Source organism: Scardinius erythrophthalmus (assembly GCF_964197995.2).
Source record: "Scardinius erythrophthalmus genome assembly, chromosome: 7".
Taxonomy (NCBI): domain Eukaryota; kingdom Metazoa; phylum Chordata; class Actinopteri; order Cypriniformes; family Leuciscidae; genus Scardinius; species Scardinius erythrophthalmus.
In genome coordinates, this window is record NC_138227.1 from 20,975,170 (window position 1) to 20,999,103 (window position 23,934).

A 23,934-nucleotide genomic window follows, 5' to 3' on the forward strand; every position below is an offset into this window, starting at 1 on the left:
TTGAATTTATCTACATGACCCCATATTACAAGTAAAACAGTGTCATGCTGCCAAGAACAACTGTGCTGTAGAGATGCTTGTAAAGACTAATCTTTATGTATATCGCATAGAGAAAGAGATGCCAAAAACCAAGATATGAAAATACACACTTACACGGCCTTAAGATAAAATGCTCTTTGAGGAGAACCAAGACGCAAGCCAATAATATTTTTTCTATATTGTTATGAAAGTTAGGGAAGACTGGGGACGGTTGCAACACTTTTTGCATTTTTCTCAGTTAGACCAACCAAATTTGTATGTTAAACTTGCATCTGTCTGCTAATTACCCATACCATTTAAAGATGATTAAATATGACATATTGTTCACAGTATTTATTTGAATGGAAGAAGCCAGATGTTGCAACTGACCCCAACCCAGGGGTAAAAATACGTTTTAACCCAACGTTAGAAATACCTTAAATTTCACTAATTAACTTTAGCTTTTTGTCTCAATGAGCATAGAATTCTGATCATATTAACTGTTTTACTATAATATTATAGTATTATTTATACAATAATATTATTGTATAATTTATTTAGTCATATTTATCAAATAACAGTTATTGAGTTTTGTTTATGTGTAGAACATAGGCCTATATAGATTCAGTGTGCAGGTGTTACAGATGATATTCAATCTCTCCATATTTCAGGGTCAGACAGGAAGAATTGAACAATTTGCAATGCAACCAACTTTTATTAAACATGTATTTATTGTACAAAACTGCAACTGTTTTAAAACTGATTTAGTCCAACTTCTCAATTCTTGGATTCAACGTTAAATGATGACCCAACACTAGTGATTTCCACTGCTGCCACTCCAACTACACATTACCCTCCACCATCAAGACCCCAACAACAACTGAGCGAACAACCTCAACTGCTGATCCCACACCAACAAAAGCCAAAGACCCTGACGCTGAGGTCTGCAGTTGCAAACCCTTTGACTCCTTCATGCAGCTCAAAAACGGCTCTATATATGCATTCAGAGGTAAGCGCCTCACAGCAAAGAACAAAAACCAGGTGTGGTTCATAGGTTTAGCTTTTCCAGCACAATAAAATGGTGTTTCCTGTCATTTTTGCTGCCAACTACCAATCATTAAAATTTCCAGAAAATATTTTGGCATTTCATCAGTTTATTGTGGTTTCTTGCTCTATCCAAAGACTGAGTACTGCCAATATCAAGCAATTGAATTTATCTCCATAACCCCATATTACAAGTAAATCAGTGTCATGCTGCCAAGAACAACTGTGCTGTAGCGATGCTTGTAAAGACTAATCTTTATGTATCTTGATACCAAAAACCAAGATATGCAAATACACACTTACAAATGCTCTTTGAGGAGAACGAAGACGCAAGCCAATAATATTTTTTCTGTATTGTTATGAAAGTTAGGGGAGGACGGTTGCAGCACTTTTTGCATTTCTCTCAGTTAGACCAACCAAATTTATATATATTAAACTAGCCAATAATATTTTTTCTATATTGTTATGAAAGTTATTTCTTTCATAATTGCTGCAAGTTTCATATCTTGGCTAGAATAGATTTGAATGTTTGTAACAATGTAAAAGTCTTTACAGTCAAAAGTCAAAGTCTTTTGATCAAATGATTGCATCCTTTCTGAATCATACTGACCTCAAGCATTTGAAAGTCAGTGTATGTAAACAGTTACTTATGGGTTATAAAGGGAGCATCCTGATAAAACTTTTTTTTTAAACAAGGTTATTTAATGGAAATTATAATGAAAATATATCAACAAACAAAATTTTCAATGTAGATATGTTTATGCAGTTTATGCTAAACTTACATACAGTACAACTTAAAATGGAAATTTTGGCCTTTAAATCAATAACTTTAAGATTCAGGAATATTATGAATGCTTTACATAAACATTCTCATAACTTGGCTCATTTTCTGCTTGGTCCATAACTGTTTCATTAATAATAATCTCTGAAGAGGTGGAGACCCCATCAGACGGAGCCACAGTCTCATAAGCGTGCTCTGCACAATCTACATCAGTGTCTTGCTCCACCTCTAAACTGTGGAGGGTTTCGCTCTCTGGGACACTTTTTAAAATAGAGGACAAGGGCCTCTTTGGGGTGCTGTCCTCCTGAGGAAAGTCTGTTGCCCCTACTGTGCAGGGAGAGCTGAGGGAGCTGTGCTTCCTGCGACTAGGCTTCCTCATGACCACCTCTGATTGGCCGGACCCAGAAGTTTGCTCCCACGCACTGGCCCGTGCTCCCAGTTTCTTCCGTGGGGGCTTGGGAATCGCCTGCCCCCTGCCTTTGGGCTGGGCAGCCTCCTCTTTTTGTCTCTGGAGGCTGCCTAGTCTGCGTAGCATCGCCTGAACGGGCCCTTCCGAAGGCGGCTCTTGCGTAGCCATATTTTGTGTCTTACCTACAGTGACATAAACAGTTGTTAACTTCTCTGAATCTGCATCCTGGCTGCCATCAGAAGGCTGGGTGTTCTTCCTGGTATTGGAAAGTGTGCGTCGTCTCCCACCGGGCACAGTGAGGTGAGTCCTGAGCGGGCCAGAACTATATCTTATCGAGTCAGATTGTGATGTTTCAGAGGCAGCTGCTTGCTCCTCAGAGGAGATGTTCTCCTCATTGTTTTTTTCTTCTTTTTCTGAATCTATCTCACTATGGTTTCCTTGTCCTCCTTGCAGGGCAGAGATCATCAGCACACCCCAGGGTTTGGGTTTCCGAGTAGTTCCTGGCAGGTCTTGGGTCGAGCTACGGCGCTCTTTAGAGGTGAACTTCGTGCCCTCTGCGAAAGATACTGAAGGGCGTTTGGATTTGGCAATGCTGGAGGTACGAGGGATACCAAAATCTTGTGACATGTCCTCGCTGCTGAAGGTTGATGGGTCAGGGAAGAAGTTACACTTGGAGTTCAGCTCCTGAAGCTCTCCACCGGCCACTGTAAGAACATCTGTGAGAGAGCATGTAAACATCAGTATATTGCTCAGAAGTAGCTCTTACATACTTTCACATTGCAGTTGATTATGGCGCAAATCTGACTTTCTTCCCTCACGATAGCTGTGGTAAATGGATTTAAATGGACTTAAAATGGATTTACGCATTAAAACATTTGCGTATAAAGCAGCATTTCCATCCAATGAGTCGAAGAGAACTTCCTGATAAGCACTAAATATCACAAATAAAAATGGAAGTTGCTGCAATAGGATTGAGCGCATACATTTTTTAAATGCATGCGCATCTTGCTGTTTCCATCCAGCAGGGTTTTTTTTAAGTGATATCCCAAAATGCGCTTAAAAATAGGTGGATGGAAACATAGCTAGTGACACAGATCTGATTTTTGACAGTGAATAACAAATATTATACTAAATATGACTTTTTTTGCAATGTGGCTTTAGTGTGAACAGTCAGAGGTGAAATAAATGCAAATTGGTGCGAATTCTAAAATAATGATTTATGAATTTGGGGTAAGAGTTATTTTAAAAAGAAGAAATTAGTACTTTTATTCAGCAAGAATACATTAAATTGATTAAAAGTGACTAAAAGCATTTATAATTTTACAAAATAATTCTGTTTCAAATAAATGGTAACATTAACATAACACAAACAAATTAAGTGGCATAACATTGCTAATAATAAGAAATATTTCTTGAGCACAAAATCATCATATTAGAATGATTTCTGTAGGATCATGTGACACCGAAGACTGGAGAAATGAGGCTGAAAATTCAGCTTTGCATCACAGGAGTAAATTATTATTTTAAAAATGTAATAATGTTCCACAATATTACTGATTTTACTGTATTTTTGATTAAATAAAATACATTTTATTTATTTTTTAATCATCTTAAAAAAATTATGTATGAATGGTGTAGACATATACACATGCATATATGTATATATATTCACATTAGGTTACATTGCATAGATTTAAGTGTTCTTTTAATATTTATCATTTAATATGAACTTTTTAAATTTAATATAACAACAAAATATTATAACATATCAAATATTATTAAATATAATTGATTTATTAAAGAGATTAAAGAGAGGGATTGTCTTATGGGAGCTCACAATAACAACTAAAAAAGGAACAGCCAAGGCAAAACCCAAAGCTTCTGCCTTAATTACTGAGTAAAAAGGACATTGAGACTAAAAAATAGCTGTTTTACCTTCCCTGGGCGGTTCACAGTAAATGGCCTCTCCTTCATCATCAGTTTCAAATGAATCAGTCACCCATCCGGATGATGGTTGCTCAATGAAGCTGTGGTTAAATGTGAGCTCGGGATCATGATGAGAGACTGAAGACACAGCGGAGAACATTATAAGTCCAATCTCACTTGCATATGTTTCTCAGTGACAGCTGCAAATGAAAATAGATGCATTACCTGTAACCCTGGGTAAACCAGATGACCAAAGGGTAATGCACGGCATGGCTGAACCCATGTTGGCCAACACAGTGTAAACATGGTGCTTCATGCGGACTGTTGGGCTCCCATCCCCAACCGCCACTCTGAAGGACAGATTTAGCAGATTTTCTTACGGTTTACAAAATTAAAGGACATTTTTTTTGTATTATATCTGCTGCCAGATGACAAATTCATACCCTTCCTTTCCTTCGACTGGCCTGCCGCAACAGCAGCAGCAGAACAACAAGCCGATGATTAAAATGCACAGAGGAATCAAAAGCCCTGCTATGAGACCTGCTCTGCTACCTAGCAGACAAACACACACACAAAAAATGGATAAGGGGGATGTGGATACCAGCTGTGAAAACCAAATGTAGTGTCTGTACATACTGTTTGGACAAGCCCCTGTAGCTGGATGGCAGGCATGATTCCCACAGTCACATGTGGAGGAGCAGTTGACGCCGTACAGGTTAAGAGGACATGAGCTGTTACAGCTACAGAGATTGAACGGTGAGAGGCACTCATTTGAATCTTATTCCAAGTTAAAAACAACCTATAAATACCACTGTACCCTCACCTCTCACCCTGGAAACCAGGAAGACAAATGCAACTTCCTGTCACATGGTCACAGTGGCCATGATAGCAGGTTTTACACAGGAAGCGGCAGCCATCTCCGTAAGCACCATCTGTGCAGGGTTTGTCACATCTGCAGAGAGGGAGAAGCCCAAAATAAAGTAAACTAAAAGATATAAAAACCAGCCCTTGTCAAAATCTAAGAAAGCTCAATAGCTAGATTGAATTTTGCACACAAGAAAAAAATACAATGTGTACAGTGGCCCAAAAAAAGTGTTTGGATATTTAAGCCACAATTAAAATAAATTAAATATCTGTAGATAATAATGCTCGTTAGGCTTTAGATTAGCATTTATCATATTCCATTATCATTTGATCAAATTCATATTAAAGGAACACTCCACCGTTTTTTGAAATAGGGCTTATTCACCTTCTTTCCTACATTTAGATAGGTGGGCAAATGCATTTTTGTCTCAGTGCATGCATTGTTTTAGTTTGACAGGGTCGGCGCTAGCTTAGCTTAGCATAATGAATGGAATCCTTTGTTGCTAGCATGTCCTGAGTAAAAGTGATATAAAAAATTAAATAAAAACACCTAATTACTTCTTGTGGCCTGCGTATTCACAACAAGTACAAATAGCGATGCAGATTAACACTAGGCGATTTCCTATGCAGATATTGACTTGGGACTATATTAGGGGGAAGCACAGGCGAAGCACTGCTACTTGGGCGTGATATCTCTGCGCCCAAGTAGCAGTGCTTCGCCTGTGCTTCCCCCTAATATAGTCCTTAATATATAAGTCAATATCTGCCTAGGAAATCGCTGTTAATCTGCATCGCTATTTGTACTCGTTGTGAATACGCAGGCCACAAGAAGTAATTAGGTGTGTTTTTTTTTTTTTTTTATATCACTTTTACTCAGGACATGCTAGCTGGCAACAAAGGATTCCATTCATTATGCTAAGCTAAGCTAGCGCCGACCCTGTCAAACTAAAACAATGCATGCACTGAGACAAAAACGCATTTGCCCACCTATCTAAATGTAGGAAAGAAGGTGAATAAGCCCTATTTCAAAAAACGGTGGAGTGTTCCTTTAATTTAGGTACATTCATGTTCCATCAAGTTTGCTTACATAGGAAAGAAATGTATTGCTGTAAATTATGCCATGCAGTGTTTCTGACTTATTTAAACCTCTTCTTTTTGAACTATTAAATAGACTAGCTTATTAAGAGTCATTTATTTGTGAATGGGACACTAGTTGTGCTGTATGTTGTTGATTCACTTTAAAGAAACAGCTCATAAGAGTCATTTGTTTGTGAATGAAACAACCTGGCCTAGGTTGTTTCTGATTCACTAAAAATACTCTTAAGAGTCGTTTGTGAATCAGATTACACTAGTCACATAAGGACCTATCAGCCAGGACATCTAGAGACTCATGAACTAGATATTTCTGCGCCAAGGTTTATCATCTAATGTGTGAATACATTATAACTGTCCTTTTTAGGCCACTGTAGTTTGCCACAGTAAATAAGATAATAAGATGTTCTTTTCAGAGCTGAATCCCAACAGATCTGTACCTTGGTCCAGTCCACCCAGAATCACAGTGTAAGCATGCTCCAGTTTCCGGGTCACATGGGTCCATATTTCTGCAATGCGGACAAACCTCTTGGCAGCGATGGCCATAATAACCTGCAGGACAGCTCTGGTCACAGCGAGTGCCATTCCACCCTGGTGCACAGGCATCACACATGCCGTCCTGTTTAGAGCAAGACCCGCCTCCTTCACAGTGTCCACAGCTACACTCACACACACAGATAGGAGAACACAGAAATCATGGATGAACCAAAAATTCATGTTATCTTTTTAATCTTGCCTTTTCACTCACCTCTCCTTACAGCCTCTGCCGTACTTTCCACTCTCACAAGGCTCATTGCAGACAGAGCCTTTGTAACCCGAGTAGCACAAACAGGTGCCAGTTTGCAGGTCACAGTCGGAATGGCTGAGATTACAATTACAACGGCGGTCACAGGACGGACCCCACCAGCCACGAATGCACTGACAGGCCCCTGTGCGCTGCTGGCAAGGGGACACGTAGCAGTTGCATCGCAGGCTGCACTTTTGGCCCCAGTAGCCCTTATTACACAAGCAGCGGCCTGTGGCTTGGTCACAAGTGGATGTGCCAGAGTGGCACTGACAGGCGTTGGAGCAAGTGGACGTCCACCAGCCCTCCTCACAGGTGCAGTTGCCGTAGACAGGGTCACATTTCCCATGACGTCCACATTTGCAGCTGTTTTGGCACAGGTTGCCCCAGCGGTTAGGCAGGCACGAGCACTCACCCGTAACTGGGTCACAGAGCCCATGAGGGTGACAGGGGCAAAGCTCACGACAATCCACCCCCCAAAATTCACGAGGACAGCCTGCGGAGAAATAACAAATCAGATCCGTAGAATCGCACAACAATGAAAACAATAGAAAAGTATATTAATTATTTATTCGGTTTTGTTTTGTCAGAGATATTTTTATAGAACAGTTAGTTGCTGTGCTTGAATTTGAATTAATCAATTACATAATTACACCAGTAGGTGGCAACAAACGAACGTCACGAGTGAGTCACTGAATCATTAATTCAACAGATTCATCTAAACACAGTGATTCATTCAGGAACGCCACTACTGTGTGTGCACTGATTTATGAAGCTTTGAAACTAGGGCTGTCAATCGATTAAAAATTTTAATCGCGATTAATCGCATGGTTGTCATGAGTTAACTCGCGATTAATCGCATTTAATCGCACATTTTTTATTTGTTCTAAATATACCTTAAATTAATACTTTTTTGTTTGTAATACTCTAATCAACGTGGGCATTGGTAAATATAGATGCTTTATGCAAATGTATGTTTATTATTGAAACCATAGTCAATATAGCATGAAGACGAGACATGTTTCAAAGGTCATAGATGTTTTTCAAAGAACTTGTTCATGTCTATTAGACACGTGTAGAAAGAACAAAGAAATACCAGGTTCCCATTACTTCTCTTTCTTTGCACTGAGCAATTTACTAACACAAAAATGTTTAGATTTTTGCATGACAGGGCAGCTCTTCTGAAAATGATAAATGTACATTTAGCATTTACTATTAATTATAATAATAGTTTGTCTCTCTCTGTGCCCATTTTGATGAAGCTAAATTCTCAATACATTCTCAATAAAACGTATATTTTACTATTTCTGTTGTCAAACAACGGAATGAATTTGAAATGGTGACTGAAACGCGACCAAATAAACATAACCAGCTCTCCCTTCCAAGCTTCCAAGACGTTAATCTGCACAAAAATTCTGATAATCGAGCCGTCGTCTGGTGAAATCAAATACACATAAGCTAAAGACAATATCCGTGCTCTGATTTCGGCTATATTTGTAAAATTAGAGAAGCAACATAATATCTGTGTTTAACTGAATTAAAGCGCTGCTCCTCCGCGTGAGACGCAGAGAGAGAGAGAGAGAGAGAGAGAGAGAGAGAGAGAGAGAGAGAGAGAGCGAGGCGCGCGCGCGTGCTGAGAGAGCAGTGCCGGCGGTACCGGTAGATTCTCAGAAACTAAATAAGGTTTGGGCGCTTTGTTGAAGGGAAAAAAAATCGCTAAATGGGTCTGCAATGTGGCTAAGTTGCCAACACTGTGTATCTCCATTTCTCCAACTAGGTTTTGGGCCACGGGTCAAACAGAAAATACGCGCTGCGTTAATCGTCCGTTAAAAAAATTAGTGCCGTTAATATGATTTTGCGTTAACGCGTTATTAACGCGCTAAATTTGACAGCCCTATTTGAAACATTTATGAATATTTTTATTTTTGTTAAAAAACAGCCCTTCTAATAAGACAAAAAAGCACTAGGTTGTAAAAGAATAAATAAATTATAGAAACTATATATTTAATGGTAATTAATTTATATTTAATGTAGATTACATTTAAAACATTACACTTTTAATTAAAATAAAATATTAATTGTTTTTTAAGTGCCATATATGTGTATGCTAAGTTTTGAGCAACAGCTGTTTGTTTCGCGTGCCTCTATAACAGTGAATCGTTTTGCGAAGCAATTGATTCAGAGTTTCGAAAAGCTTCGTTTCTCCCATATTGTTCGGAAACAGGTTGATTCTGCTAAGGAACTATTTTAGTTGACGGAGGGGAAACAAAGTAACTGGCAATATTGTGTCTAAAAATGTAGCTAACTCAATATTAAATGCTAGTTGTTGATACAAAGCAGAATCACACTTGTATCAGGCATTCTTGCTCGTTTTTCAAATCTCTAACCTAAAGGCCACAGCTGTACAAAGGTAGTCTTGAAAACAGAAACCTAGGTGATGATATTACTCACGGGTTTTGCACTGGTACCCGTAAAATCCAGGTTTACATCGACAAAGTTCAGGGTAAACACACACTTCGTCTTGCAGACAGGCTCTTTCACCCTCACAGAGGGCTGAGAAAACAAAAAGGGAGACTTTACAGACAACAGTTACTGAAACCACAGCTTCACAAAACTGCTGACATCAACAGGCCCACAGGACACTGGCCTTGTGTGTGTCATCAATAAAACAACCATGTAATATATTTCGTATTAAACTACATCTACAGATGGTATCAATACTCACGGACAGTGCATTCATCACCATTTTGACCCCATCCAGAACAACATGTGGGAGAAGAATCCCTGTTTCGAAAATATAGCAGACATTATGTATGCTACAATGTATTGAATCTACTGTCCTAATAAATAGAGAAAACAGTTTATAAGTAGGATAGAGAGAAAAATAAAAAATAAGGTTCATAACGTAAGAAAACTCTTATAAATCACAAATATCCATTAAGATCTCCACTGTTTCTCTTAAACAGTTTGAGATTAAATTGAAAGAAATGTCTCGGATTTTTCTCCAGATAAAAATACTAGAGCTTCAGAAGAGATTTCAGTAGTCTCTCAAAATGATCTAAAAATGTCCCAATATCTATGATTTTTAATTTGATCAAACATTTCACATTGAAACTATAAAACTGTCGTCAATGCGATTCACTTTCATTTTATAGTTCGGCCTAGTTCTCTATTATATATGTAGAACAGTGACACATTAATTTTAGGAGAAACATCTGAGACAATGATACTTCAACATTCAACTGAACTGAATTCTAGGCCAGTACCTGATGAGGCAGATATTCTTCCCGGTTGGAGAGAGTCTCTGAGCTGAGCATTGGACACACATGAGCATCAGTCCAAATGAGGTCAGAAAGGTGTCCATCCCCTCCGGACCGACCAAAACCGAACCCCCTCTCCTACCACGGGACCAGTCCAGGATAGTTCTGTACCTCTGGAACAGAAAAGATCCAGTCCAGTCTCTGTAGCAAAATGAGCTCTCCAATTGCCTTTGTTTCCTCTGCAAGTTTCCTGAGGAAGAAAAGCCAGCTTCCTCTAATTCAATAAGCCACTGGTTGTTTAAAGACAAAATCAAGGCCCAGAATTTCGGGGAGGAGTTGGATATTTTTAATGGTCAGTCTGCCTGCCAACGTTTTCCCATCCTTACCAATTACTTTAATATGTAAAAATAAAATTTACTGACTATAAATGGACTTTTGTTCAGAATACAAATGATCTCTTCAGGTCAAAAATCACACACACAAACATCACAATAACCCCTAAAGATTTTATTTAGCTTTACAGCACTTTTTAGTAACAAACATGTTTGCAAAAATAAAACAGTAAAAGGTCAGTATAGGACTCATTAACTTTTATTTCCAAAGGTCCAAAGATAAACAGATGAGTCACAGAGAGCTAAGGAATACAGAATTCAGGGCCTTTAAAACATATGGGCACCCATTATCTCTAATTTCCTCCTGAGGAAACACAGACTTCCTCTCAATCAGGGAACACCTTAAGACGCATACAAAGTATATTTGAATCACTTCCACATTTTTGCTTCGCATTTCAACATAAGGGATGTGTCACACGCCATATTTGATCAGTTGAATGGCTGAAGAGGTGCCAACTCATTAAAGAAATAGTACACCCAAAAATTAACATTTTGTCATCTTTTACTCACCCCCACATTGTTTAAAACTTTTATGACTGACTGACTTCTGTGGAACACAAAAGATGTTTTGAGAGATATCCAGTGTTTTTTCTCTGTCCGTACAATTGAAGTCAATGGTAACCAAAACGGTTTGGTTTGAATATTCTTCAAAATTCTTAACATATGTCTTAATATGTATGTAATTTTTTTTGTGTTCTGCAGAAGAGTCAAACAGGTTTGGAATGACATGAGGCTGAGGAAATTATGAGGGAATTGAAATTAATTCAACTTTTAAGCACCAGGATCTCCACAGAACTGGCATTGCTTGACATTAAAAAAATGTTTTAGATGCAAATATTCAAATGTTTCTATTTAAAAACATGCTGAAAATCCTTATAGATATCCTTATAGAAAATGGATCATTTTGAAGGACAGCTAATGTTTTATCAAAAAAAAAAAAAAAAACTTAATTGAATACAAAATACTCTAATGCCCCCTATTGACATAAAAGGGTCAGTGTGATTATCTCTGATAGTGATTGTAATACGATGTCAGTATCTTTGGTTAAAATCCATATTAAATATACTCTCTATAAAAATAGCTGCTATAATTCTCTCTAGCTTCCATCCAGACATCGAAAATATAATGCCAGGTGTATTATGATTATCAAAACACTGCAGATTACTCCCATGTTTTTAAGTGCACCAGTCTGCAGTCATTTATGCACCACCAAATAAAATTGCAGGAATAATTATTGTTTCCAAAGCCTCCAAAATCCCTTCCAAGTCAATTTCCTGCTAAACAGCTTATTATATGTAGCCCCGCCCCAAACGCATGCCATTGGTTGAGCTAGAAGTGGGCCTTGAAATAGCAATATTTTTAAAGTGCCACAATACCATTGTTTACACTCATTAGAAAAGCAATCAAATGTCTTACAGTTGTATAAGCATATTAAATTGTAATAGGAGAAAATTATACACTTCACCTTTAACTATATATACACTGTCATTGAAAAGTTTAGGGTCAGTAAGATTCTTTTTTTTTAAAGAAATTAATACTTTTCTAAAAGATGAAAAATATAATGGTTTCCACAAAATTATTAAGAAGCACAAATGTTTTCAACATTGATATTAATAAGTAATGGTTCTTGAGCAGCAAATCAGCATATTAGAATGATTTCTGAAGGATCATGTGACACTGAAGACTATGAATAAATTACATTTTAAGATATATTCAAATGCAAAACAGTTGTAGTAATATTTCACATTACTGTTTTTGATCAAATAAATGCAGCCTTGTTGCTCTTGAAATTTTACCGACGCCAAACTTTCGAACATAAGTGTTAACAACTAACAACAAAATATGGGACTGACAGTCTAAACTCATCTTCAGGTCTTCTCTTGAGTGACCATCAGGCTCAACTCTAGCTATCAGCTAATTTAACAAAAGCCAAGTGCTGACTCATTTTTATACTATGAGTAAAAATTACTGCTTAGGCTTGGGCAAAAACCATAAAAATACCATGTCTGTATAACCAAATACATAGAGAAATCGTTCTCTCAATACAATCTTCAGTCCTTCGTTTGAAACCTAAATGAGATGAAGAACATATTTTGAACTTCTCTCTTCAAACCCAGGAAAGGATGAGTGACAGATGGGGTGGTTCTCAAGAGGAGCTGAGGGTTTGTGTCTCTCCCTCGACTTCCTGCTCATCTGGATCGATGATTTCCCATGTGGAGCTGGATGTCGGAAGGCCAGAGGACTGGGCACCGGAGCTCCTAGTAAGACTGGACCGCGTCAGGAAACCAAATCTAAAGGTTTGAGTCAGAGGAGATAAGAGAGCTTTAAATCACTGATAGGAGAATGACAAAGGGGGATTTCAGTACTATTTTTAGTAGCTAGTTGGCACGCTCAGTTACTAAGGTTACTAGGCTGAAGAGAGAAATGTGATTAAGAGATCTCCAAGATCAGCTTAGAGTTTTCCCAAGAACATATAGAATGAATGCTGCTAAGAGCCAGAATGTACAGTATATTATGGAGCAAATTGTGTGCGTGTATCACATACTACATACGATATTCAAAGAAGAGAGCAGATTCAAAGACTAAGAGTCTTGTTTAAAAGGCACACTATGCAGTTTCCGTTTTTCTCAAACAGCGCCCCCTAGAGTCGCTGTGGAGTACTTGTATTTAACGTTACTGTCGTAAATACAAGTTTACGACAGTAACGTTCGAGCCGTCTCTGCACTATTCCGACCGCGCTGTCTTCGTCGACTCTGCCATGATTCACGTCTGACATGCGTGCTAGTGTCTTCCATAGAGGCTTCTTCATATGCTGTTGATGTATGTGACGTCTCGCGAGATTTGGCGGGGCGCCACCTCTCAAACCTTCATTGCCCATAACCCCCCCCCCCCCCGCTTTGCTATCAGGATGATTCGCCCTACTACGAGTTCGTTTACCATTTAAATTATTTCGAAGCTGTTATATTAAAGGGGGGGTGAAATGCTCATTTTCACTCAATCTCCTGTTAATCTTGAGTACCTATAGAGTAGTATTGCATCCTTCATATCTCCAAAAAGTCTTTAGTTTTATTATATATATAAGAGAAAATAGGCTGTATCGAGTCTTTCCGGAAAAAAACGAGCGTCTGGAGGCGGGCCGTGTAGGCGAAGCCAGAGCCATAGAGAGAATCCGTCGATCTGGGCTTTGTTTATAAAACATTCATCGTCGAAATGCAGGGAACAAACAGTCTACACAACTCGTTTCTGCATCCACTGTTCCTAACGCTGGGTTCTTTGGTAAGCTTTCCCTCACCAAAAACACTTTGGAGACACTATGCAGCGCTGCCGATGATTTCCTGTTGAAGCGCATTGAGGTGCGCGGTCTCGCTCTCCTCTGGTCGACGTGTGCGCGGCCGCGCTTTCCGGGAGAAATGCTCATATAAGGAGTTCCACTCTGGTCTACGTCATTAGATCCACGGTAAAAAAAAAACACAGCCGAAACTTGTACCAACCCGGAAGTAAGATTTTCGGCACAGAAATTCTCCGCTATTCGTCCAAAATATTTTTTTTAAACTTTGCCCATGTTAAGCATGACAATCCATCTCTTTCACACTGTAAACAACTCTGAATACATGAAACACCATTGTACCCCCCCTTTAAGGTACAAATCTTGCATAGTGTGCTTTTAAAAATGTGTAATACATGAACTTCTCATTGTCAGTTGCACAATAATTGAAGTCGCATGCTTTTAACCAACATACATTTAAAGGGAAAGTTTAACAAGCCCAACCTGCCCCACAGGCTACAATGTAAAAATGTCTGTCATCTAACCTAAAAAATGTAAACCAAAAAAAAGTAACTGTAAAAACAAATGTCTGTCACGTAACCTAAAATGTGGTAAGAAATGTAAACAAAGTAAAAAAAAAAAACGGTAACATCTAAATTAACCTTGGTAACAAGTGAAATTTGACCCAAAATATTATTTAATACAGAATCATTCATACTGCATTAAATTACACAACTTAAAAGTAATTTACAAGGATAAAATCAGTTAGATTTACTTCTTAAAGGTTTGTACAACTAGCAGCACCAAATACATTACAAAAAAAAACTCAACTGTTATACTACATAACAACATTGAAAAAATGACACACCTCAACAGCAACCATAACAAGTGCAGATCTTTTACAGCATAGAAGCATGTCAAGCATTTCTGCTGTTGCTCAAAAACTACATCTTAAACTACAAAAACAAACTAAACCTTTCACACTCAATGTATTTATTGTACCCAAGACTGGTGGCTTATCCCATAACCCAATTCTACTGAAACCCATGTTTAGTGAAGTAGGTTAGAAGAATTTAAGTAGATTGTTGGACTGAAATCAGTTATTGCTATAGGTCTGTCTTGTTTTAGCATGAATGCAGCACTCACATGTTTCTGATGCGTGAGTCCTGGGGTCTGTTGTCAGTGTCAGTGTCTTCATTTCCACTCCTCTCAAACAAAGGGCCATCTGTCTCATCTCTATATGAGAGTGAAACATGGTTAAACATAACATTAAATTACTGTATACTTTCAGTATGTTTGTGGCGTGTACTCACGTGCTACATTCGCTAACAGGTATGCCGAGCATTTTCGACTTTATGACGGTCCTCTGTTTCTTTATGGCAGAGCGCACGGCATCGAGTAAAAACCCTGGGCATCTCTCATCATTCAGGATTTCCCTAAGGAAAGACAGAGAAATGTGTGTATATATTGAGAGAGGATGTTGTGCTGATATAAAGGCTAGAATGCGTCACAAATACATTTGTCTCACCTTTGGTAATATGCAAGCTCCTCTTTCACCAGAAAGAGATTGGCTTTCAACTCGTTCCTCTCATAAAGCATTTCCCGTACTTCCATCTTGGTAAAACAAGGCCGATTTGGATCTTTCAAGTCAATGATCATCTTATCTGTGAGGTCAATGGCTGAACTGCTCTAAAGGAGGCAAAGGTGGAATTATAGGAGTATGTGAGTCAAATACCATAAATGTCTCAAGCACAGTTGAGTATGTGCAGCTGATTCCATTTTTAAAAATACAGTTTGGTAACACTTTTACAGTGTTTGTGGGACACATATTGCACATTCCTATAACTAATCACTAAACTAATAACAAAAGGTGTGGTACACAGTGGTGCCTAAATAATAGGTTGGAGTGAGTTCATAAACACTCAAATTAAATTTAAATTAAGTTTGAAAATAATAAATAAAACAAAAAAAGTTAATTTAATAATATTTAAATGTAAAATAATAAATACAATCAGTTCCTTTCTAAATCATTTATATTTATAATTTTTCATAATATAGTAATAGTAATTGTATTGTTATTAAGATAAATCAACTCAATTTAAATTAGAACAAAATTTATATTAAGATCAATTTTGAAACTTAAAATATTGAATAAAACAAAAACAGTTTAACATAATTATTAATATGACAGATGTTTTATCATATTTAAATGTAAAAATAATAAATAGAAAACAGTTATTTTATGAATAATTTATTCTTGTTTATATTATATAAAATAAAAAATATTTTTTTATATATTTTATTTATTATTTATATAAAATAATTCTTATTTTTCAGTTTTTGTTCATTACTAAAAGCTTATTTGATTTCTGAATTTAAATCATCTGTTAGTCTGTTATTAAGATAAATAACATTTAAATCAAATTAAAATTATGTTATTTAAACTATCAATTTTAAAAGTAATAAAATAAATAAAACATAAAAATAGTGTAATGTAAATATTAATATAAAATAATTAAACTGCTACAGATCTAGTTCAGTGTATCAACTTATTCCTTTGCCATTTTGTTCATTACTAAAAGCTTTTATTTATTTCTGAATTTAAATAATCTCTGTTGATTGAGATAAAACCAAAGTGAAACTGACAAGGTTTTAATGTCAGAATTTAATCAAGCATCCTGAAATGTTTGTAAGCTGAAGGGGGAGTTGTGCACAAACATGTCCGTTACACTCCTGCGAGGGCAAACATGACCTATATATGTCACATCCAACCAACCAAAGTAGAATTTAGGCCCTGCGCCTGCGGTAGTACATACCAATACCTAAACCCCCCAAGAGGAACGTAGAAGCTTCTGTCTCATTAAGCTTTTAGGAAATACAAAATGAATACCCACAATCCCACATAGAAACCCAATACATGACAGCTAATTTGTTAGTAAGAATCTAAGTAATATAAACTTGACTAACCGTTTCAGCAGCAGTATTCACGCTGGCTCTTTCTAGCTGTGAGTTCAGGCGCTCTATCTCTTTCTGTTTCTCGCACAGGTCGGCCTCCATGTCGGCCTTCCTCTCCACTGCGCTCTTCAGCTGAGTCTGTATGATGTTCTGCTTGTGTCTGAGCTCCGCGTTTATCTTCATTAACCGCTCCTGCTGCTCCTGGAGCTGAACAACAAACACGCACTTCTGATCACTCAAACTGATTTACGAAACAATGTTGAAAATGTAAAAGTAAAAATTAAGTTCATTTTCATTAAAGGGGGGGTACAATGGTGTTTCATGTATTCAGAGTTGTTTACAGTGTTAAAGAGATGGATTCTCATGCTAAACATGGGCAAAGTTTAAAAAAAATATTCTGGACGAATAGAGGAGAATTTCTGTGCCGAAAATCTTACTTCCGGGTTGGTACAAGTTTCGGCTGGTTTTTTTTCGATCGTGGATCTAATGACGTAGATGAGAGTGGAACTCCTTATATGAGCATTTCCCTCGGAAAAGCTCGCCCGCGTGCACGTCGACCAGAGGAGAGCGAGACCGCGCACATCAACGCGCTTCAACAGGAGATCATCGGCAGCCAGCGCGGCATAGGATTTGTTCAAGAATGTCTCCAAAAAAGTGTGTATTTGGATGTGAGGGAAAGCTTACCGTGTTCAGCTTTCCAAAGAACCCAGTGTTACAGGAACAGTGGATGCAGTTTGTTTTCCGGGGCAGTAGCAAGTGCGGTTGTGTGTTCTGGTCATTTCAGTGACAAATGTTTTATTAACCAGGCCCAGGTCGACGCTGGATTTGCAAATCGTTTGCTATTAAAACGTGGAGCGGTCCCAGTGATAAAAGACCCCTCATGTAAGTACAACTGAATCAGATTTCTGTCTTTTGCTGGAAATCAAGCACTACCGCTTGACTCTATAGCTCCGCCTCCAGGACCTCGGCTTTTTCCGGAGAGAATCGGAAAGCTGTATTTTTCTTCTATAAATATAATAAAACTAATCACTTTTTGGAGATATTAAGGATGCACTACTACTCTATAGGTACTCAAGATCAACATAAGATTAGGTGAATCTGTGCATGTTATATACCCTTTAAAGCTATGAATTTGCAGTTAATTTTCAATGCAATTGTTTACTATGTGGAACTGGTCTGATCAGTTTTATAACAAAGGCGAGGCAAACATAAAAAGGGAAACTTTTAACCTCAGCTCCAAACCACAGGTATACGCCTCTGATGCAATTCACGAATAACTACTTGTCGGCCACAACTGGTGACATGACACTTTTTTTATTTTGTCACAGGTGCTCTGCAAGTGACACAATGTTGGCACTGTGTTTTCAATTCAACAAAAGAAACCTTGATGTTGCAAAAACTAAACTAGTTCTGATGAAAAGACTACAGTCTGTTTTACAGGGTGAAAAACCTGGTTACCAGAATTAATGTTTGCTTTCATTTTAAGTGCAAGAAAGCAACATTTTGGAGTATAATAATAGCCCCTTGTAACCCAAAGGTTCGTGGTTCAAAACCTGGTGCCCCTGATGATTGATTTGAGCAACCCAGGTTATATCAGCGCAGTTGTATCAGACACATACCGCTTCCACCTCCTTGGACATGCTGGATATCTCCTGAACTTTCGCTCTCAACTCATCACGCTGCTTATCCACCACTTCCTTCAGCTTGAGCATCACCTCTCGTTCCTGACGCTGTGCGCGGTCTAGAGAAAAGATCAGATTTTAAAATACTGCATGCAGACAGATGTAGATAATGTAAAATAAGAAATTTCAAATGCCGTTTTGAATTTTACAGTGTGTACTGTCCCTAAATAAATACCTAAATAAATGTCAGAGTTTCCTGAATTACAGGAGTTTGACAAAATAAATGTATTTGCCATACAAATTAAAAACAAATGTTTACAGCTCCTGGAATCTGACAACAACATTCCTGACTGCTGACCTAACAGTAATAAATGAAGGAGAAAAACTCCTCCCTTAACCCTTAAACAGGCAAGAGTAGAAAATGATAAGCAAAAAAAAAAATTTCATGTAATTTTTTATATCATCTGGACTTAAGTAAAACATATCCAAAAGAATTTTTGAAATATTTGATATATTTTGGATTTTATGAGTTGTGACTCCCAGGTCACGTTGCCTGATTAGGGTATAAAAAAAGGACCAAATCTATAAATGTAACTGCCATTGCATGTTTAAAACAATTATATATCCTATACTTCTGATCTAATGTTGACAAATTATATATTATTCGAAAGCTTACGAACTCAAGGTTCAGCCTGTGAAAACTGCGTTACCATAAAAATAGTACTTTAACCCCTTAACTGTCACCCCCTTTTTGAGAATGGACATTAAAATGCACTATTCAAACTTAAATGGTTGTAATTCAAGAATGCTTTTGGGTATAGACCTAAGTTTGGTCTTGTTTTAAAGAAAACACTCTGCAGATTATTGCTGAAGTGAAAGCACTTAAAAAAATGAAAGTATGAAAAAGTTATGGAAGTTTAAATTTACAGTAAATCAAATATACTGTACTTAATATTCTTTTATATAAAATATCTATTTTACAAAATATTTTTACTCTAAAATTTATATAAAATCAAAGCCATATATCTAACCATGTTTTGTTCCAAATTTGAAGTTGATATCACAAAACTTGAAGTTCCCAAGAGATTCTGTTTAGGCGTAATACCAGAAATAGCCACCGGGTGACATACATTCCACTGAATTTAATTGTATGCATTCTGCTGTAACAAATTAATACATTTCTGTCCAAATATCACTTCTGTCACAAAATATCAAACCTTGAGACTCAGACCTTTCTGACAATATTTTGTCAAGATTAGAAAAGGTTTTGATCATAAATTATGAAAAATGATTACGCCCAAAAGGGTGGAGCCAGAGAATATAATTTAGTCTACCGTTTCTATGGTAACGCAACGTCCAATTTCAAAGCGGTTTTCACAGGATGAATTCTAAGTTTGTAAGCTTTCAAATGATACCTAATTTGTGATAACTACTAAAATATGTGATGTAATAAAAAAGGTGATAAAAAGATATTATATTTTAGTGGATAATATATACATATGTTATGCTTTTTAGAGGATAATATTATTTTATCATTTTTTATTGACAAATACTAGACTATATGTTTTATTATGAACTTTTAGTATGAAAACCAAAGTTTCAATTATTAAAAGTGTGTGCGTCGACTTTTTGTGACAAACGCCAGAACTCCTGTTATGATGTAGATTTTTTGAGGTGCACTCTTGTCATAAATCCATCTATTCCTGTTCCTACATAATTCGTAACAAAAAACAGAGCTAGAATATCTATTTAGGAGTCTTAGACCTTTCCAACAATATATAGTTTGAATTAAAAACTCAAAATACACAGATAGTCAAAATTAGTTAATCCCTTTTTTATACCCTAAACAGGCAACGTGACTCAGGAGTCACATATATTTCAAAACATGCTAAATAACAACATGAACAACATATTAATAATTTTCTTCTTCAGCACTTTAAGACAATGTTCACAATTAATGTTAGCAGTATTATTATTATTTTTCCAGAAGAAAAGTAAGTTTAATATATATTTACTTTCCTCAAAATCTGAATGTCCTGCACCACCGGTAGCCATGTTGGATTTAGGTCAGGCTGACTAATTTATCACAAAAACTTGTGATTAAAAAAAACTAACAAAAGCAAATCATGTGACCAGCATATTTAAGACAGACCAGGCTGTGATAAATGATAAAAGAATTCGATGAAAAAATCGTTCTTAGGCCCCAAAAAAGACAATAAAAACTATGTGACTCGTGAGTAACGTTGCCTGTTTTAGGGTTTAAATAAGATAAACCGCTTTATTCAGTCTGAAACTTTGCACACAGAATATGAGAGCTCAATTGCTCAGAGAAGTTGTATTTCTCTCTGAAATCAGGATAGAAACAACACCTCCTTTTGAAGATCTCATGACAAGCAATTACATTTTGGACTTTAGTTTATACTGTACACAACAATAAAAATTCAAGTTAAAGCGGTGCTAAAAGGAAATACCATACAATCATTTAAAAAAAAACATTTAAGACTCTGGATAATACCTTCCTTGAAAAATTAACAATTAAATATTTTGAAACATTTGTCATTATGATGATGTATTGACAAATTAGTTTTTTGTATTTTATTGAAGATAATTCACCCAATTTTCTAAATGCATGTCATAGATCTGACTGAAGGATTTATCCATGTAGATGTTTAAATGTAAAATAAATCAATAAAATGTGTCACCAAAATGTCATAACTGGATCTTTCAGTGAAAATGACAGACTTCTCCAATCATTTAGTCAGATTAACCCTGCGCCTTTCTTACAATCGACTGGAAGCTTGTATTCATCTGACTCCACTTTTGAGTGCAATGCCCACATCTCAAAATCCAATAAAAAACTGATATATAGAACCAAGCATCACGTTTTCTTTTCCGATAACCCATTACAGTCTGTACATCACAATACAGAATAAAATACAGAAGTTCCTTCCGTGACTTTAGAAAGACTGATCATCATTCCAAAACATAAAACAATTAAGACATCTGAACTAAAAACATTTCATGATGGTTTCCATTCCAGAAGGTGTAGTTCATTTACTAATACACTAGAAATTCCATTCATTTTGGTATAAATGAACAAACTCATGTCTTCATTTAAATACTGTTATGTGCGTCCCCAGGTCACTTTACCTTCTTTGGAGTGTGTGCATTGTAAGTGGGTCAGAAGCTCCTGGTTCTCCTCCTTGAGCTGACGCATCTGCGACTGTAACACTTCAATGTTCTCCTTCAATTTCTTCTCTTTCTGATGCCAGTCCTGATGAAAACAATCGAGTCATTCCAAAAATCCTTTCAAACCACAAACGCATGAAGTGAGACTACCAGGTGTCACCCTGAGATTGGTTTCAATTCAAAAGCCTAACACTCTGAGAACACAGTGGCTGAGTCCGAAATTGCATACTCTCTTGAGTAGGTACTTATTTTGAATAAGTAATTACTTCATGGCCGCTAAAAAAAGTATGTTCTATCTATATAGTATGAATGTGTGTAGTATTAACATACTACATTTGCCATGCTTTCATTATCATGTGACCTACCAGCCTCAGTTATTACTTCGCTTCACTGCCATTCACAAATCCTCTCCCGTGGTCTCATGGGATAGTAAAGTGTTCATCATATGCACATTTCAGAATCTCGCAGGAAGTAGCAGGTCATCCGGGTACTTTTTGCCAACTCTTTTATGAGTAGGCTACTGTGTGAATTTGGACATACTTTTGTCACATACTATTTTTCGCCTACTACAAAGTAGGGAAGTATGATTTCAGATGCAGCCAGTGGCCTGTAAACCACTCATGTATTAACAATGCAGGACAGGCCCATATAGTTATATAAGCAGCACAACATTCATCTTATTAGTTGAGAGATGTTTGACCGGTTCATTATATTAACGGACGATTTTATTTATTAACGAAGATTTTAATAACTCCTCTCTTAAATAAGATAAACAGCTTTCAGTCTTAAACTTTGCACACAGAAAATGAGAGTTAAGAGAAGTTAAATTTCTCTCTAAGCATAACATAAAATTACATACAAGGATAGAAACAACATCTCTTTTTGAAGATTTCAATAAGATTTCATTGCCACCTAGCATAAATATTTAACCTGCATCACTGAACAAATAATTTTAATGAACATTTTACAGCATATTACAGAACATATCCAAATCCCCACTACTAATGGATGGTACATGATGTTCTCAAAATGACATTTACTGAGGGGAAGGGTAGACCGGAAGTGTCCCCTTGGCATTTCCTAAAATCGATCAACGTGTCACAAATCACGATCGATACGAATCAAAAGTCCGGCTGTATTAGGCGTCATCCTCAAGTGCAACACACCAGCTCTGTCCATGACATTAAAACACAGTTATCCATAAGACAACCGCATAGACATTTGAAAATTAGTAGTAGTGCTACAGTAACAGTGTTGACATGTCGACCATGTTGTCGTGTTCTTACCCGACTCTCTAAGCTGTTGCTGCTCTCATCGCATTCCTTCACATGTCGTTTCTTCTGCTGCTGTAACTGTAACGTTTCAAAGGCCTTCAATAGGTCATCTTCCTTACATTTATTAGATTGATTTCTCGCCGCGAAACACTCCAAGAGCTCCAACACTTTCACTATGTGAGACACCAGACCCTCCACACTCGACTTCCCATAGCTGTCGATGAGCTTCTCCAATTCTGACCCCACCACTTTAGCGATTTCATACACATCGTCCACTGTCATTGATGAAAACGTCCTCGCAAAACACGAATGTATCTTGACGATATCGTTTTGGTTTTCCTCGACGGCTATCACGCAAGTCTCCATAGCGCACTTCAGATGAACTTGAACTCAAACAGTGACAATCGAAACTCCTGTCAGTCCGACCTCAACATGTCCAGTTGAGATTCAGCTCGAACGCAGACCTTTTTTTGTTTCACTTTTAAACATGCATGCATTTTCGAGTTTGTTTTGTAACTACATCCTTTGTTGATACGCTCTAATAAACGCGACTGAGTTATAAAATCGACTTGTCTATGCAGTGTAAAGACTTGCATGTCATAACTTGAAGAGCAACGCCCACGGCACAGCATGTAGATGAATGTAGCCTGTGCATGTTTGCATAGTGTTCTTTAATAAAACGTGGTTTAACGGAGGAACATCTATGACTGCCCACAGTTCTTGTTTGCCATGGTTGTTCCCTCCTCCTCTGACCAATGCAACCCGAGAGCTTTAACGCAGCACATATGGCAAGCAGTTTTAACATTAATTCCTTAAAACTGTTACTAGTTTATTTTAAAAGTAGGTTTAGTTAGTTTTTTTTTTTTCAAATGTAACTAACTACCTAGATACTTAATAGCAATCTATTACTGTTACTTATTTGGCAATAGAATATATGAGACACTACACTAGTATCTATTCCAGTAGTATAATTTCTTTATCTCAGTAGGTACAATTGTTTATAAGCTGCAAGGCTAGTTCTGAATATTAGTCTTTTTATAAATTGCATAATGCAATGAA

At 37.0% G+C, this 23,934-nt stretch overlaps 2 protein-coding genes across 2 annotated transcripts; both read right to left on the minus strand.

The window, feature by feature from the left end:
• Positions 1-716: 716 nt before the first annotated feature.
• scarf1 (scavenger receptor class F, member 1) lies at positions 717-10,377 on the minus strand. The gene is made up of 11 exons (XM_081371520.1): positions 10,185-10,377; positions 9,644-9,702; positions 9,370-9,471; positions 6,883-7,414; positions 6,575-6,793; positions 5,002-5,130; positions 4,815-4,918; positions 4,622-4,730; positions 4,404-4,528; positions 4,188-4,316; positions 717-2,968 (listed from the first exon to the last, which is right to left on the minus strand). Exons 1-11 carry the CDS (start codon positions 10,280-10,282, stop codon positions 1,908-1,910), a joined length of 2,667 nt encoding a protein of 888 aa, XP_081227646.1. The 5' UTR covers positions 10,283-10,377; the 3' UTR covers positions 717-1,907.
• Positions 10,378-10,670: 293 nt separating this feature from the next.
• On the minus strand, positions 10,671-23,618 carry rilp (Rab interacting lysosomal protein). Its single transcript, XM_081371540.1, has 8 exons — positions 22,888-23,618; positions 21,563-21,686; positions 18,410-18,531; positions 16,803-16,997; positions 15,364-15,524; positions 15,149-15,271; positions 14,982-15,071; positions 10,671-12,861 (listed from the first exon to the last, which is right to left on the minus strand). Exons 1-8 carry the CDS (start codon positions 23,239-23,241, stop codon positions 12,717-12,719), a joined length of 1,314 nt encoding a protein of 437 aa, XP_081227666.1. The 5' UTR covers positions 23,242-23,618; the 3' UTR covers positions 10,671-12,716.
• Between the last annotated feature and the right edge of the window lie 316 nt (positions 23,619-23,934).

Coding starts and splice junctions, on each gene's coding strand:
- rilp (XM_081371540.1), bottom strand. CDS start 23,241: ATGGAGACTTGCGTGATAGCCGTCGAGGAAAACCAAAACGATATCGTC. Junction 18,532..21,562: donor ATGCACACACTCCAAAGAAG/GTAAAGTGACCT, acceptor TCTTTTCTCTAG/ACCGCGCACAGCGTCAGGAA. Junction 15,525..16,802: donor TGAATACTGCTGCTGAAACG/GTTAGTCAAGTT, acceptor TGCCTCCTTTAG/AGCAGTTCAGCCATTGACCT.
- scarf1 (XM_081371520.1), bottom strand. CDS start 10,282: ATGGACACCTTTCTGACCTCATTTGGACTGATGCTCATGTGTGTCCAA. Junction 4,731..4,814: donor TACAGGGGCTTGTCCAAACA/GTATGTACAGAC, acceptor TTTGTCTGCTAG/GTAGCAGAGCAGGTCTCATA. Junction 4,529..4,621: donor CCAGTCGAAGGAAAGGAAGG/GTATGAATTTGT, acceptor TCTGTCCTTCAG/AGTGGCGGTTGGGGATGGGA.